The sequence below is a fragment of the Erpetoichthys calabaricus genome, chromosome 18, assembly GCF_900747795.2.
Source record: "Erpetoichthys calabaricus chromosome 18, fErpCal1.3, whole genome shotgun sequence".
In the NCBI taxonomy this organism is placed as follows: Eukaryota; Metazoa; Chordata; class Cladistia; order Polypteriformes; family Polypteridae; genus Erpetoichthys; species Erpetoichthys calabaricus.
The window spans coordinates 84,578,051-84,594,544 of record NC_041411.2 but is presented as its reverse complement, the minus strand read 5'-3'; the positions used below and the strand labels follow the sequence as shown (position 1 = coordinate 84,594,544).

The 16,494-nt window shown below is 43.0% G+C and overlaps 1 protein-coding gene across 2 annotated transcripts in view; it reads left to right on the top strand.

Moving 5' to 3' along the window:
• The first annotated feature begins 4,345 nt into the window (after window positions 1–4,345).
• LOC114669160 (chemokine-like protein TAFA-1) overlaps window positions 4,346–16,494 on the top strand; it is a 258,470-nt gene continuing 246,321 nt past the window's right edge. Inside the window, exons 1-2 of one of the 2 annotated variants that reach the window (XR_007933838.1) lie at window positions 4,346–4,769; window positions 6,822–6,956. Coding sequence is in view for 1 of the 2 variants with exons in the window: in XM_028825302.2 (XP_028681135.2) it covers window positions 4,727–4,769; window positions 6,822–6,956 (178 nt within the window). In the remaining variant the exon portion in view is untranslated. The remainder of the gene's footprint in view (window positions 4,770–6,821; window positions 6,957–16,494) is intronic. The other variant, XM_028825302.2, reaches the window with a different exon arrangement.

The window sequence follows — 16,494 nt, the reverse complement described above, 5'->3', positions numbered from 1 at the left end:
TACATGCACACAAAAAGTGATATAAACATGTATGTGCATGCATTTATCCATCTATGTACACCTGTAATCATGCAGAGGTATTGATGTACACATATATGTGCACCCACAAGCAGACATACAGTACATCAAGAAATACACCTACCATGTAAAAAGCATGTACTCGCATACTAAACAGTAATACATGCACACTAACAAATATAAATGTGTGAATACATGCACTGATCCATCTGTTTACACATGTAAACCTGCAGTGGTTCTTGCTATATGCACCTATGTACAGGCATATCTGGAGGCAGATACCTGGACATGTTAAACACACGTACTTATAGTATACAGAAAATCACAATTCATGCACATACAAACAGTTCTAAAAATGTGCACACTTGCAGTTATCCATCTATATATACATGTAAGCATGCAAAGGTCCTGCTGTGTCCACTTACTCCTTGTGCAGATCCAGGCAGACACATATGGAGAAAGATGTATTACTCAAGTGTGTAAAATGCATGTATATGTATCGAAAACTTGTACATACGCACAAACAAAGGGTTTTGCACATATGATTATGCAGTAGTATCGCTGTGCACACGCATATGCATATAAAAGACAGAAATCCGTATAAAAATAGACATTCATGCATGAAGATACACAGACATGACTGGTCACACATGCTCAAGGATGCACTTCAAGGGATGCTGGCACTGGCCCAGACACAAGCAGATACACGCAGAAGTCACACAGACCCCAGGTGTGTTTTCGTGTATATATCAGACATGAGCACAGGCTTACACAATGCAGATAAACACAAGAGAAAGATACCAGAACAAAGGCATTTATGCAATAAATACACAAACACAAAGAAATAAAAACATACTACACATTTAGTCCCACTGAGTCAGGCTCCTGTTGTGTGCGCTTGCTTATATTTCTGGAGTTATTCAACTGGGTGATGTGCACATCCCGAACAGGAGAGCCCAGGTGCTTTGTGCACCCTTGGCTCCCCAACACTGCATCCTGCCACCCACTGATGCAGTTGCCAGCAGAACTTCACGGCGGGGCTTTTTTTGAAAACCACGCAACAGGATATCGGGAGCTAATGAACACAGGCTCCGCAATACTGCCACACTGTGAATTTGTAATGCCCTCCTCTGTTTGTGCTAATATTTTGTAATTAACTGGCACCTTAAGGTAAAGTAAATATTGGCTTTAACTTTAGTCTTTGATGCAGCATCCACTTGGAAATTCCATGTTTCCCTGCTGCTGTGCTTACCTTTCCCACAAGGGGAGATTGTCAAAATCCAGAGCCCGGGGTGAGTGCCCCTGGGGACTGGGATACACACACACAAATGCCTACTCGATGGTGCTAGTCACACCTACTTGATTGTGGTTCTCTCATTCTGCAGTGATAGCCAGTCTTTGCACAACGTCTCTCCTGAGACTAACACGCCATTCGTGGAAACGCACAGAACGTCTAGAATGTCACAGTCTGCTCCTCACACTGAAACAATGATAAGTGCTCAGGGACTGAGGCGAGTGAGAAGGTCAGGTGACATTTACATGAGACACTAGGACAATTCTTCAGGAGAGCTTTTTGACATTGTGTGAATCCCCAGCAGGGGGCCTAGGTGGCCCACTTCATTCTCCTAATACAGCTTGAGGCTATAAAGGTAGGACTGTCCCCGCACTGACCAAAGAGAGAGAGAGAAGTCAAAAACAGCTGGGATCAATCTGGGGCTTGGGCGCCCCAGCACTCTCTCTTTGTAATGCCTCAGAAGTGGCACCCACCCTTTCTTTCGTTCTTTCTTTCTTATGTTATTTATTGCCTTTCACAGTAAACTCCATTACAGATCAGCTTTTTTTTCTTATTTCATGGTATATAGTGCCTTTCATATTAAGCTCTGTTATTGTGCATTTCATATTAGGCCCTATTATACTGTAGGTCAGTTCTTTCTTATGTTAAACAGTGCCTTTCATGTTAAGCACTATTAGAGATCAGTTCTTTTTTTGTATAAAGTACCTTTCACATTAGGCACTGCTATAAATTCTTACTTTCTTTCTTGTTAAGTACTATTATACTGTAGATCATTTTTATTTGTTTCTTTCATATTTGTATTGTTGTTGAGCACTGTTATAGATTCTTTCTTTCTAATGTTCTATAGTATCTTTCATAATAAGCACTATTATATCAGTTTTCTTTCTTTCTTTCTTTCTTTCTTTCTTTTCTTTCTTTCTTTCTTTTTTCTTTCTTTCTTTCTTTCTTTCTTCTTTCTTTCTTCTTTCTTTCTTTCTTTCTTTCTGAATTGAACAGAGAGCTTTGCTCGAGCCTCTGCACATCCATACACTTGATGGAATAATTGCATGGTGCTGCAGGTACTGTAAATGAAATATGATAATGGTGACACTGTGATTCTAAGTGTATAAAAATGAACCTGACCTATATTGCATCCCGGGCCACCGGGAGCTGTGCTTATTTATTTGATGCCTCTGCCTGTCATTTGTCACCGAATCCCAGGGAGTGTTTGTTGTGTGCTTTTCTTTGGCAGCGTCGGGGGCTTTTGTGCATTTCAGCAGGAGTTTATTCCACAGCTCCGACACACGTTGGGGAGCCAAGTGGCAAAGCTGAATCCCTCCAGCAAACAAGCTCTGTCGCTCCTTCATTATGAAATGAAAACACACAGCTTGCTGAAACCCCAAACCTTTGTGTTCGTGGTCATGTGTGCGTCTGTCTGCCGGGGAGAGTGCTGCACCTTGTAAAAGCAACATGCCTGCCCGTCTGCTGTGTTCTAGCAAGTGCCTTTCTGTGTATGTCAGAGTGTGTGAGATGGTGTGTGTTTCTACCTTGATTTCTATGTGATTGTGCAGAAATGCATTTTCCTGTGTCGTATCTGTTGTTTGACTGTCTCTTGTGTGTTTACTGTATGCTCTTCTATTTGTATTTGTTTTGTTTTTTTTGTCTGCTTCCACACATTTGTACTTTACAGGTCTTTAGGTTATATTTAATGGTGAATAATTGTACACACGTAGGTTTTCTGTGTCAGCGTGTCCATATTGTATTTTCATATGTATGTTTGCTTGTATATTTATTGACTTGTGGTTTTTGTTGTCCTGTGTGTATGCATTTGAGTGTGCATTTACATGTGTCCTCTGCCTCTGTCTGTGTGTGTATACAATGAGCATGTGAGAGAACACTTTAAGTGTAGAGATGGGTTGTGTGTGTGTGTATCTATGTTGGCAGTCCGTGTATGGACATACTTGAGTGTTGTGTGAATATGAACAGGTGCTCCCTTGTTACAAAATGCTATGTACCTGTTGGTGAATACAGATTGAACATGGCATGCACTGTCACTGGGACAGAAGCTGATCCTGGCAGCACTGGGTACAAGGCAAGGAAAACACTCTGGACAACTCACATGCACCCACATTCATGCTGACTTAAGAGCTGTAGTTAAACTAACATGCGTAAAGGGGAAGAAAACCCAAGGAGACGCAGGAAAAACATGACAACTCCACATGGGAGGGCACGCGATCTGTGGGGCAGCAGCCCTGAGCACTGAATACTGACCCGTGTCCTTAGTGTGTGCTAATGAGTGTATGCCGAGCAGTGCGTGTCGGCGACAGTGTTTGTGTAAAGCACCTGTCCCCATTGTGACTCTTATGTGTGTGTGTTTGCATGTGTATGCACACCGGGGTAAATGAAATAACAAGAGTTTAGGAAGCTGTGGGCCTGTGTTTGTTTCTGTTGCGTGTGCATTTGTAAGTGTGTGTGTGTGTGTACACCTCACTCTGAACATGCATGCATTTGTGTTGGTTTGTGACTGTGTGTGTGTGTGTGAGACAACATGTTGATACTTAATCTTTATGTGACGGTGACATGATGGCACAATGGTCAGCTCTGACACCTGACCAGTGAGTGTCTCTGTGTGTCATCACAGTGCCTGCGATTCCCCATTGCGTGTGTTTATGAGTGGTGAGAATGGCCTGCTGTCCAGGGTTGGTTCCTCTTTTTTCTCAGTGCTAGGCAGGCTCAAATCATGCATGAGTGGCTGGATGGATTTGCGTGCGCTTGTTGTATGTGAGTGCGTGCCTTTGCATACCTGTATGCACCTCACTCTCTGTCCCTGCCACTTTGTACTGCGTGCCCCGCTCGTACTCTGCATCTGTGTGCTGCTTGCCGCACGTCACAAGCCCTTATATGCGTGACGGTGCACCTGCATGTGTCCCTCTGCCTTTTCCTGGCGCTCGGTGCTCTTTTCAAAGGGTTAATAACTAAGCTTTATTATGCAATGAAGCGGCTGCTTTGTAATAGTGGGCAGTCCGGCTCCCAGACATGTGATACCCCTCCCAGTAAGGCTGCGCTGGGATTGCGAGCGAGATCGCGCCTGTGCTTAAAGCAGCTTTTCAGTGGGAGGAAGGCTGATGTGTCATTGATTCTCGTCTTTAAGTAAACGTGAAGCTGCAAATTAAGTCGAGAGCACTTGGAGGCTCCCCTCCTCTAGCAGGTGGCGCCGGGAGATGATTTAGAGGTGAAATGACAGGGTTTCCACCCCTTGAATCCTGGCTACTTTCTCCCGGTGCGTTTCAGTGCTGATGTTTTATTCTGTCTGCAAGCAGCGCTGGAGCCGAGCCGAGGCACTACAGAGTTTTCAAACAGGGACCTGGACGATTATTTTAGGAACTCCCTGCCAGAGGAATGAATGGATCTGAAAGCGAGTGTTAGGTCTTTCGGATGAGCGCTCCGTGGGCTTTGTGCTCCTGGCTGGATTACTCAGGTAAGACTCGGGCTGGCAGGATGAGTGCACGGAGAGAATGTAGGACAGGAGGGGAGCAGGGAGGTGAAGGCAGAGGAGGTACGGCAGGAGAATTTTCTGGGGCGCCTGAGCAGAGAGGCAGAGGAAGAATGGCAGGGGGGCCAAGAAGCGAGATGCAACCAGAAGCATTGCAGAGTGGCACGGAGCAGAGGTGGCAGGGTTTGTAGAATTACAAGGATACAGAGGGCTGTGGCACGAAGACAGTTTTTTTTTTTTTGTTTGTTTTTTAATCAAGGTGCACAGGTATTTTGTACCGAGGGTCTTGTAGATTGTATATGTTTGGTGTTTTGGCACAGTAGAAGTGCCAGTGTATTATCTTTGGAGCACAAACAGGCAGACAGGACAGGGCAGGGCACTTTAACAGATAGATCAAAAAGCCCAAAAACTTGAGTGAAACATGCAGGGCTGAGATGCCACCTGCTCACTCTCCCTCTTACTATGACTCTCCCCTACCATTTGCCTGCTGGGGTGAGGACACAGAACTTGGGTTTACACCTGTGCTTGTGTCTCTCACCGGGCACTCATCTTTCCTGAGTACTGGTTCCTGCTAGATTTTTTTCTTTGTGTCTCTGTGTGCTGCCAGTGGAGGGTAGAGATGGACCGATTTGAAAAAAGAACTTGTCTGATGCTCAAGTCCTGCCTGGCAGCAATGAACCAAGCAGCCGTCACCTGTGACAGAATCTCTAGCAATCTTGCTACCCTCTCAAGTGACTCTGTATGGCATAGGCTTCTGCACCCGTTGATATGCCATGACCAGTGCCACTCTATAAGTATTCTAGTAGCATTTAAAAGGCACTGACATACAAAAGACACTTAGAATGAAATGAAGCCAGCTGTAGTGAAGAGATGCCATGCGGGAGCTAGCTAGCTAGCAAGTAGCAGAGATGCTTCTGGGGATGCTCTGCAGGGCCAGCTGCTTATGGGGCAGCAGCAAAGCCACCTGTTATGAAATTCATAATGTCAAGAAGTTACATTACCCAACCTCTGGCACATTCCACTCGGAGGCCCATGTTTACCTTGGGAAGTTTGTTTTACCACTCTGAGCTCAGTGCCCGCTTTGCAGTATAAAGACAGAAAGAGAAAGTGAAGAGAAGAAAAAGAAACCGGAGATGAGAAGTAGGGAGAATAAACTTAGTGTGACAGCAAAATGTAAGCACCCAAAATGTGCCATTCTGTCCCTGGATAAAAATGTTCGACCTAAAGAGTTAGGAGCAACATGTACACAAAGGTACTAGAGAAAAGGTGGGTGCTGCACCCCACAAGTTGGGAGAATAGATAAAGGGGCTATACCTGTGAGTCCATCAAAGCAAAATGTAAGCACCCAAAAGGTGCCTGTCTATCCCCAGCAGATATGCAAAGCTTGGAACAGCGAACAAAGGGGCACTGGGAAAATATGGGTGCTGCATCCAGAAGGCACCCACATCACAATTATGGAGAATAGATTTTAAGTTAGACTTGTATTGTGCCATCACAAGTGCCTAGCCTGTCCCTAGGTAAACATGTTCAGTCTAAACTGTTAGGAACAACATAACACACACACACACACACACACACATAGTTGCTCGAAAAAAATGGGTGGTACACACAGGTAAGAAGTGGGAAGAATAAATGAGGAAGTTTGGTCAATGTTCATCATCACAAAGTTCAAGCAGAGGTGCTGTGCTTTCCTTGGGTTACCTGAAGGGAAAGGGGCAACACACATACAGGGGCAAGTGGAAAAAGATGGGGGCTCCACACGCAGAGCACTTTCATGCCAACTCCATCCTACCAAACTGGTGTTGTCCTTTCACACTTTCAATGTCACAGTCAGTTGCACTGAAGAACGGTTGTGGCCTTCTGTTTCATTTCCTCTGGCATCCAACCATACTTTGTGGGTGCGTTGTTGCCAGCACCCCCTACTGGTAAAATCCTCAATGGTGAACCCCAGTTTCATTTTTTTTTGTTGTTGCAGGTGGCACGGGTTAACACACCTTTGTAAGATTACCAAGAGTACCTGTTGTTCTCTGTTTTTAGACTATTGCAATGGTCTCTGCCATGTCCTGCTTGCTGTATTTCTGGATAAGTGCCAGTGCCTTGCTGCTATGTCAAGCCACCTACTATGGCGACATAGAAGATCCAAGACCAGTAGGAGTCCCTTCGGGATTCTAGGTACATTTCTTTTTCTTACTATAAATTCTTCATCTGTTTTAAGTGTTCTGCATGCAGACTCTGTGCACCTGTGTATAGCATCACTTGGGCAGTGGCGTTTAATGGCATGTGTAAAGACTTTGTGAGTTGCCGAAACATCTTGTGGAATGTTAGCTATCAATTGTCAGGGAGATCTTATTGAGTATTGGGGGAATTGAGTGAATGGCATCATCCTCAAGGGAAATGTGCAGCTGAGTGGTCACCCACTGGCATGCATGTGCTTTTGTCGGTGTGATCAGTCCACTCACGCTGTGCAATTAACAGTCCTTGGTGAAGGCTGTCACTGGAAATTCGACTGCAGTCTCCTCATGTACTGTGATGGTGTGCAAAAGGAGGGAGAGGTTTCATGACGACTGTCAGTTACTAGACTAAGGTAGCAATGGTGGGCTTGCAAACCTGAAATGAACTTATTTTGTTGATACACGTAAATGACAAGCAAATAACCTGGGTGCAGGCTCTGAAATGACATTTTAATATTAGAAGTCATGGCTGCCACAGTTTCTGATACTTGCGTGTCTGTGTGTGAATGTATTTCCCATAGTGAGAGCCTCTTAAATTGTGAAGCAGGCCAGAAAAACAAAAATAAAAAAATGAAAAAAGCAGAGAAAGACGTGGCCAGCAAGGCTCTGAAAAGGACAGGGGCTGAATGGAATGAGCCCCCTGTGGCATACTGGCACTTTCATTACAGCATACCCAAAGCCCAGTACCCCTGTTCTACTGTCAGGCTTCATTATTACTATTAATATTATTATTATTAGTAGTAGTCCTGTCTTCTTATTTTTGTTAATAATATAACTGTATTAATATTATTAGTATTAGTAGTATTATTAGTCCTTTATTATTATTATTAATTAACTATATTACCAGTAGTGGTAGTAGTCCTCACAGGTGGCGCAGTGGTAGTGCTGCTGCTTTGCAGTAAGGAGACTGTGGAAGATTGTGGGTTCGCTTCCCGGTTCCTCCCTGTGTGGGATAGCGCTTTGAGTACTGAGAAAAGCGCTATATAAATGTAATGAATTATTATTATTATTATTATTATTATTAGTTGTAGTTGTTCATGATTATTATTATTAGTGGTCATAGTAGTAGTCCTTTATTATTATTATTATTATTAATACACTATATTACTATTATTAGTAGTAGTAGTATTAGTAGTTCTTCATTATATTAATATTAATATATGTATAATATTATAATTCATAGTAATATTATTATTGTTCTTCATTATTATTATTAGTAGTGCAACAGTGTGCTGCAATACTGTGTATGGATGGGATGACAATAATGCCACTTGACTTGAGTAGTTGTTGTCCTTCATCATTATTATTACTATTACTATAATTTGTAGTATTCATGTTCGTAGTAGTAGTCCTATTATTATTATTACTAATACACTGTATTACTATTATTATTATTATTAGTAGAAGTGTTAGTAGTTGTAGTAGTCCATCATTATTATTATTCATAGTAATATTTTTAGTATTATTTTATCTTCGTTATTATTATATTTTACTTCACTTCTACATTATATATCAATTTGGCCAGCTTTCATTATTTCTTCAGTGTTGTAATTTTTTTGTTAATATTGTTATTCTTATTATTTCTTCATTCTGTCTATACATTGTCATTTGCCCAGACTTCATTATTTCTTCATAATATTTATTGTTCTCATTCCTTCATTACTATTTCTTCATTCTGTGCCTATATTGTCATGCATCATTTTGGCCAGCCTTGCTTATTCTTCTGTGTAGTTCTGCAGATTGACCAGTAGCCGCAGATGCCCCGGCTGGCAGCTGCTTATGGTTTCACGAAAGTCGTATCACTTCAGTCCTAATTGACTCATTATGAAGGGCTGATCACAAAGAGTCAAGTCCGAGATGTCATGTCTTCCTAGCCCCGTCTGCCTCAGTAAGCTCTTTAGCTGCACTCCCAAACCCAAAGTGTCTTCAGAAAACTTCTCATCCTCTGGTCTCTCTTTCTCACAGGCAGCCCCGGCTCTTCACAGGACCATTTTTGTTATACCTTTTGTCACCATCACTGAGTACGAAGGGTTTCAGTCATGACTGAGATAAAAGGCCAGCTTTAATGGGCAGAATCTTTCTTGGTGTTCTTGTGCCTGGTGGTCTTGTCCAGTAACAGTTAAGTCAAGTAGCCGTAGCTGTTCAGTCACATATGCAGAGTTCAGTGCATGTCCAACCAACATGTAACATGTCACCATTCTTACACCATGATAAACATGAATATGTTAAAATGCATACAGTTATTCTAATTAATAGAAAACTGAAATTGGCTTAGCTAATGAGTTCCTTGCTCCTGCCTTTATGCTCCCACTACCTGAAACCTTATGGGATAAAAGCCCTGAGCAAAACTGTTAGCACAGTACAACACCTGACTGCTGCGAGGCACTTTGCTTCACAATATTTAGTTAAAATACATTTACAAGTATCAGTCCAACTCTGAAGAAAGCAGGAGTGAACAAACCCTTCAAACTGTGCACTTGAAACAGTTCCTTTCCATTCTGCCCGAGTTATACTTGCATCGGCTTTCTGTCCGAGAGTTGGCAAGCCTTCTTGAGAGGGATGCCCAGTACTCCCTCTGCATTAGGTGCCCGTATGTGTTTGTTCATCCCTCTCAGCTTTTACCAGAGTACAGTGTCCAGTATCAACTGAAGGTTGAGTGTCCACCAGGAGAGCTCAGAACTCAATTCTGTAAGTGGACTCTTAGTGGTTTACTAAATCACCTTGTAACATGGCACACTTGGCAAGGCGCTATATCAAGTGTATGCTGATGGCTACGAGGCAGTTCACCCTTTTCATATATACATGAGTCCTGATGACTTGAATAAAGTAAATAGTAAACTTTCCTCTTCGCTGTTTTTATTTTTTATTTTAATTCTCACTGGGTTTGGCATGGAGAAGTGAAAGCAAGCCGTTCCAGGGAGCGCTATGCTAAGATTATTGATGAAAATGTTAATATGGCTTTCCACTGGAGGACAAGGCGTGAGAGTCAGAGTGAAAGGGCGACGAGTTGCTGTAATTATTATGTTGCACTGGCTGATTCGGAGGACGCTTCTATCTGGCAATTTGTCACTTTGATGGCTGTCAAGGCGTGACTGTGCGCCTGTAATGTTGATTCACAAGGCCTCTGGTCGCCTGGATTTGCGTCTGCCGCTGAGCATGTCCTGGCAAGCTTGGCTTAAAAAGCCTGGGCCGGAGAAAGAGATGGGACTTTGCCATTCACATTCACCAAGCTCACAAGCGACAGGCTGCGATGCGTTCAGCTGCATCTGAAAAATCAACTGCGACGGAAATGTTCTAAATAGCGGATACAGGCTCAAAAAAAAATGACAAATCGTTTACACAGATTGAGTGAAGCTTTTCCAGCTGCTTCATCACCTGCCTCCACAGGCCCCGCTTTTCCCCATGAGTCTCTGCCAAGCCAGCTTCCCGCACCCCGTAAGACTGAGATTGATGGTACTTCCCGGCCTAGGCAGCCAATTCTGGTCTCTCAAGGAATAATCCGCCACAGTGACGGATGAGCAGAATTTGACAAGAAACGCATCTCCTTCCAGCCCGTTCCACACCTGTCTCTTGTCAGGTCCCCTGGACACGAGGACCTAAGCCTAAGACGGGAAGGAATTTACTAGAACAGGACTCTGGGAGAGCTCCTTGTGAGTGCAGGGCCCGCTAATCACCGTGCTGGCTATTAATGGAACAGATTAATGGCTGTCCGTGGTATTTACGGAGTTCCTTTTACAAATGCAAATTAAAACAAAAGGATAGAGCCCAATGGTAAATTACACTCTCGGCCTCATGCATGATTAGGCTGGAACAATGTTAGCCGTGCACATTGCATACACGGGGGCAGGCATCTCCTTAATGCAGTCTATAGACAGAGTGCCGTGCCAGGTTGGGATTTTAGCTGCTGACAAAAGCCATGCAGATTGTAGGGCACTAAAGGTTGGTGTCCATAGAGATAGCGATCAATCACACTGCCCAAATGGAAGTTGCTGAGGATAAGATGGCATGCTGTACCCAGCACAGCATGATAAGCAGAGTGGAAGTGAAGCGGAGTGCCTGATTCACATTGCTGTTTCCGTCTTGTCATCTGGATGGAGTCCTCAATAGTCTTAACATACGAGAACTGCTGGAAACTCTTCCATTGCATAATGGGACTTCACATCAGACTGATGATGATAAATGAATTTAAACCATCTCTCTGTGTTCTTGTTGAAGACCTTACTTTAAATTAACAGCTGGGATCCACTGTGCTAATTACCATCATACTTTGACGTCACCCCTTGGTCTCGGTTAAATGTGTGATCAGCTCTGTCTAGTTGAGGGGACCTTTGGCTCTTAAACAGTGAAGTCAATACAGATAATTGTGTATGCTAGGGTGGGATTATCTGTTATGTGAGACTTTGAAAACTACAGGCCACAATGATACAAAACCTATGTGTATTGAATTCAGAGCTACAATTAATCCTCCTATACCATAATGGAGCACTTGTACAGTGAAGGGCGGGTTTATAGATATTGAGGGTGCAAAAGTATCGGCGATGTCAAGCAAGGGGACTGGACACTTTTAGAGGTATAGCTCATTCAATCGTACAAGCTGGGGTTCACATTCATTTTTACAGATTGGGGTGTCAAACTCATGTCCTGGTGGGCCATACTGGCTACAGGTATTTGTTCCAGTCATTTTTTTTAATGGACCAACCTTCTTAGTTTACATTAATTCACTTTTTAAGATTCACAACTCTTGGTTTCCTCCTTAACCAGCAGCAAAACAATAGTAAGATGTGCAGCAAGCCATCAGGCAGTTCCTGGAGGGCTATCATTTTCACTCCAACCAGTTCCTCAATTAAAAAACCAATTTATTGTCCAAAACTGTTATTTTTCTTCTTTCTGCGATCTCCATTATGTTTTGTGAGCCAGAGCAAACCCATAATTCTCAGGCCCTCGCGTTGTTCTTTTCAAATATTTTATTGAAACAGCTGTTATCTGATGGACACACAAGGTGCAAACGCGATGAAGTTAGCTGGTCATCTGCTTTGGCTGCTAGTTGAGGAAAAATAATCAATTCAATTCAGTTTGTTTTTGTGTAGCTCTCTTCACTGACTGCACATGTCGAGCTCTGTGACAAGTTCACAGGTAGATTCAAACACAAACACGTTAAGAGTGTTGGGTATTAAAGAGCAAGTTATTTAAAGTCGCAGCAAAAAGAAGTAGGTTCTGTTAGCAGCAGCCATTTGTTATTAATTAAGAAAGCAGCTGGAATGAAAACTTGCAGCTACTGCAGCCCTCCAGGATCTGAGGTTGACACCATGATTTACACGGGTGGGTCTCACCCTCACTCCCGGTGACCCCTTTTAGCTGCAGGTTTTATCTAACCATCTTACTTTTCTATTCAGACTCCTTTCTTAACTCATCATGCTATTTTTCTTCTCAATTTGTATGTTTTGCAGCCAGTGTAGAAATGACAGAACTAAGTTTAGTCAGTTTTCATTGAAATGTACCAAGCAGTTATGTATGATACTTCGGGATAGTTTAGTATTTTTTATTAATTTGGTTTTTTAAATTATCATCATCATTATCATGATTTTCATTTTGCCTTTCCAGATATTCTAATTCTAGCATGAGAGTAAGTCAAAAAGTAAAAGCAATTTGAAAATTGAGTGGTAACTGCAATTGATAGAATACAAAACATTTGCGATGGCTTATGGGTAGTTCAGCACTCCGCTGTTAAACTAGCTGAAGCCAAGGTCAGATGACATGGACACTCCACTCTGGGATTGCACCATTGTTGAACATCATACCATACTAAGATTTCTGTGGCTGAGGGAGTGAAACCTGCTGAAATTTGTCAAAGGATGTTGGCCTGGCATGGAAGTGAAAACAACAGGACTAAATGAAAATTTATACAAGGGGAGAAAAGGTTTAAAGCAGAAGAACAATTGTAATCGATGAAACTCCTTCTGGTCGGTCATCAACATCGCTCACACAAGCCCACAGCGACGTGGCGAATGCCTTCATCAGAGAAGACTGACCATGTCCACAGTTGTTGCACGTTTGGTTATCAGCTAAGGATCTGCACATGCCATATGCATGATGACTTGGGATGCCATAAAGTTTGCTGATGATGTTTGCTATTGATCTGCACAAGCCAACGTCCTTTGGTGAATATTAGCAGGTCTCACTCCCCTTGCCCAAAGTAATCTCACTACTGTGTGTTAGTATGGTGCAATCCCACAGCAGAGTCTTCATGGTTAGTTGACCTTGACTTCAACTAGATTAGCAGCAGGGTGCTGTGCTGTCCGTGTTCAGACTACCCATAAATAATCACATGCATGTTGTATTGCATCAGCTTCTCTCCATTGCAATTACAGTGTAATTTTGATGTTGTCTTTAGTTTTTGACTTACCTCCATACTCATTATTTCCAGCCGGAGCAACACCTTAGTGGGTCTGGTGCTGAAGTCGTTTGAGCTTTTCAGGTTCTCCGTGTTGTTTTGACCCCATGTCTGCTCTGCTTGCTGTCATTTTGAGGTTAAAATTAAGGGAGCAAAGTATACAGAAAAAAAGGCAAATTAACAGGAAATAACAAGCTAAGTATTTAAAGCTGTAGCCAAAATACAAATAGATACGAGTGTCTTGAAATGTGGATTCAGACAAGTGATGAAAGCCCAGCTAATAAAATGAGATAAATTAGAGGGAAGATGACAGATTGATTGTGAAAAAGGGATGACAGAAACCTGCAGCCATAGGGGGTCCTCAGGACTGAGTTTGAAGACCACTGATATAAAGAGTAGTGATTGTTAGAAGTAAGTTGAGGACCATTCAACCCCATCGTCAGGGGTCAGATATTCTCAGTTCCTCTTTGTAGACCAAGAAGAGAATATCAGTAATGAGATCCCTCTGGTCTCTAGTAGTTGGGGATGCCATGTAGAGTCAAGGTGGTGAGTTAAGAGAGAAGCCTCCCCACCAATCATTTCATAGATCAGTGACTCTCAAACTCAGGTTTTTGTCCCCCTCTTCCCCAATCATTCCCTTTAAACAAGGTTATCATTTAATTAGATTTTCCTTTCTTTCTCTTCTCTTATTTTAAATTCAGAAAAGCCCAGCAGTATGATTTTTACATTTATTAAACATTCATAAATATTTGTATTTCTGGAATAGCTTTTAATGTGTAATCCTCTTTTGTTGTTTTACTATTAACTTGCATTTTTTCTATGAGGATTGCTGCCTTAATTTTATCCCAATAACAAGAATAAGCAAAGCAGACATGGGGGCAAATGACACAGAAATGCTACCACGTCTTTAGCATCAGACTCACTAAAGTGTTCATTAGGCAGTAATGGAATAAATAACCAGAACACCTGGAAAGGCTTAAAAACCAAGATTAATAAAAAGAACACTAAATTATGTTACATACATACATGCTTGGTACTTTCTATTAAAAGCTTGTGTAATTTCTACATTCACCTCAAAATAAGAGCTTGTTCAATTGGGGAAGGAGTCCAGTTAAAAAAAAAAAAAAAAAAAGAACAAAAAGCTGCAGCCACCTTGGGTCCCCAGTTCTGAGTCTGAGAGCCACTGCTGTAGACAGCAGTCATTGCTATAAGTCCCCATAACATCGGGGTGACACATTCTCTGTGCCTCTTTTAGACCAAGGAGGTGATGTTTTCACACTGTATGTCGGTGAGTAAAGACAGAACCCTTCCATCAGCTAATAGAGGATCACTGAAAGAAAGCGCTTCTGTAGATAAGAGTTACCATTAATCAGGGAGCCGTTCTCTCCAGTCCTGCAGACTGAATGCCTCAAGGGGACAGTGTCCCCATAGACGGTCGGGGCTTTGACTTGGGTGAGAATGACTACATCCTATAATGGAGACTGATGTGGACTCTTGTTACAGAGGGGAACAGAGCTATCAATCATGCGAAGTGCTTTCTCTGTAGTGTTAAGAACTGAAGGCCACAAGGGGGCAGCCCCTGTATATTAAAGGCCTCTAGGGGAGGGGACTTGTGAATGTTCCTACAAACAAAGACCACCAGTTCAGGCTATGAATTAACAGATGAGGCAGTCTGAGAAGTCTCTACTGTGAGATGTTCCAGCCACTACACTACTCGGTATTGAATGCCAGTTCCCTTGGAGGGGACTTGGATGGCAGGCAGCAAAGGGAATGTGGGGTAGTGGCTGTAAACCACAAGGTTCAAACCCGTGCTGTGACGCCAAGTGTTATCAGACTGTGTGAACAGCAATCCTCTGTAGCTGTATAAAGGCTGAATGATTTCCCCTGATTTCTGTTCCTTCTTTTCAACCTGGTGGTGGGGGGGAGGGGGGTTATTTTTTCCTTATCCTCATATTTAATTCACTTTTCATTCATTCTAAAAAAGCACAATATTACTTGTAAACCCAGCGTGCTAATTACAAGTCCTTTAAATGATGAGGGACTATCAAAACATAGCAGGGGTGAATGACGCCGTGAATGACGAAAGCCCCACTCAAGCCTGAGTATCGGTCCTGTTAGTACACAACAAGCTCGGCAGTTTAACTCTAAATAATTAGCCTCAGGATCTGTATTGCATATGACAGCCGGGAGCAGATTCACTCTTCTGTTCCATCATTGCTTCCTCTGCCATCTATCTCTGTACAGCTGGCTGCTACTGCTGCTGCTGTTGCAGCATCCATAACAAGCGCTCATGAAAAATGCAACACACTGTCAGTATCTCACTTCTGCTGTTGGCGTAAGAGTCTACATGCCAAGTTCAAAGGAGCTTGCTCCCCATTATCTGCTCTCACCCATGGATGTGTCGCATGGACACACAGGTGGCATTCTGTGCCACAGCCCTTTATTGCAGCACTTTGTTCATAGTCTTTATTAACCTTGGTTACAGGGCGCCGGCCATCATTCCCTCCTTCAAAGCCATTGTAGTCACAGGAACTAATTGGAGACAAAAATGCTGCATTCTCTGTTAGCCCAAGAACTGAGCAAGTGAGAGGAGAGGCTGCAGTGCTGCTTGGCTGCTTGATGACTACCAAATCTGAAGAACCTGCGTTTTCTGAAATCCAGCAGACACTTCTAACAAGCGCACTTAATCTTTTCGGGAACAATAGCTAAAGTGAGAATTAAAAGGTGCATCGGCAAGATGCTGCGTGACGCATTGTAATTTCTCCCATGCAAATTACAGCAGAAGCCGAAGACAAAAGTGGGGATCCAGTGAAGGGGGGGGGGGGGGGGGGGGGTGGAGGACGATGGGCAATGAGGAGGATACTGAGCAACAAAATCCCTGCGTGTCTCCGTCCACACATTGGCAAAACAAGCCACACACCGCTTTCTCCCATCTGCCCTTTGGCTAATCAAACCAACCTTTCAGAGTGTACGTGGTGGAGGCCTGCACTCTACCGCTCTGCACAGTTTTCTCACATTTTTCGATCAGCTCTCAATCTGGCGTTCTGACAATTTGTCATGGATCAGATGAAACAATTTGTTATGGATT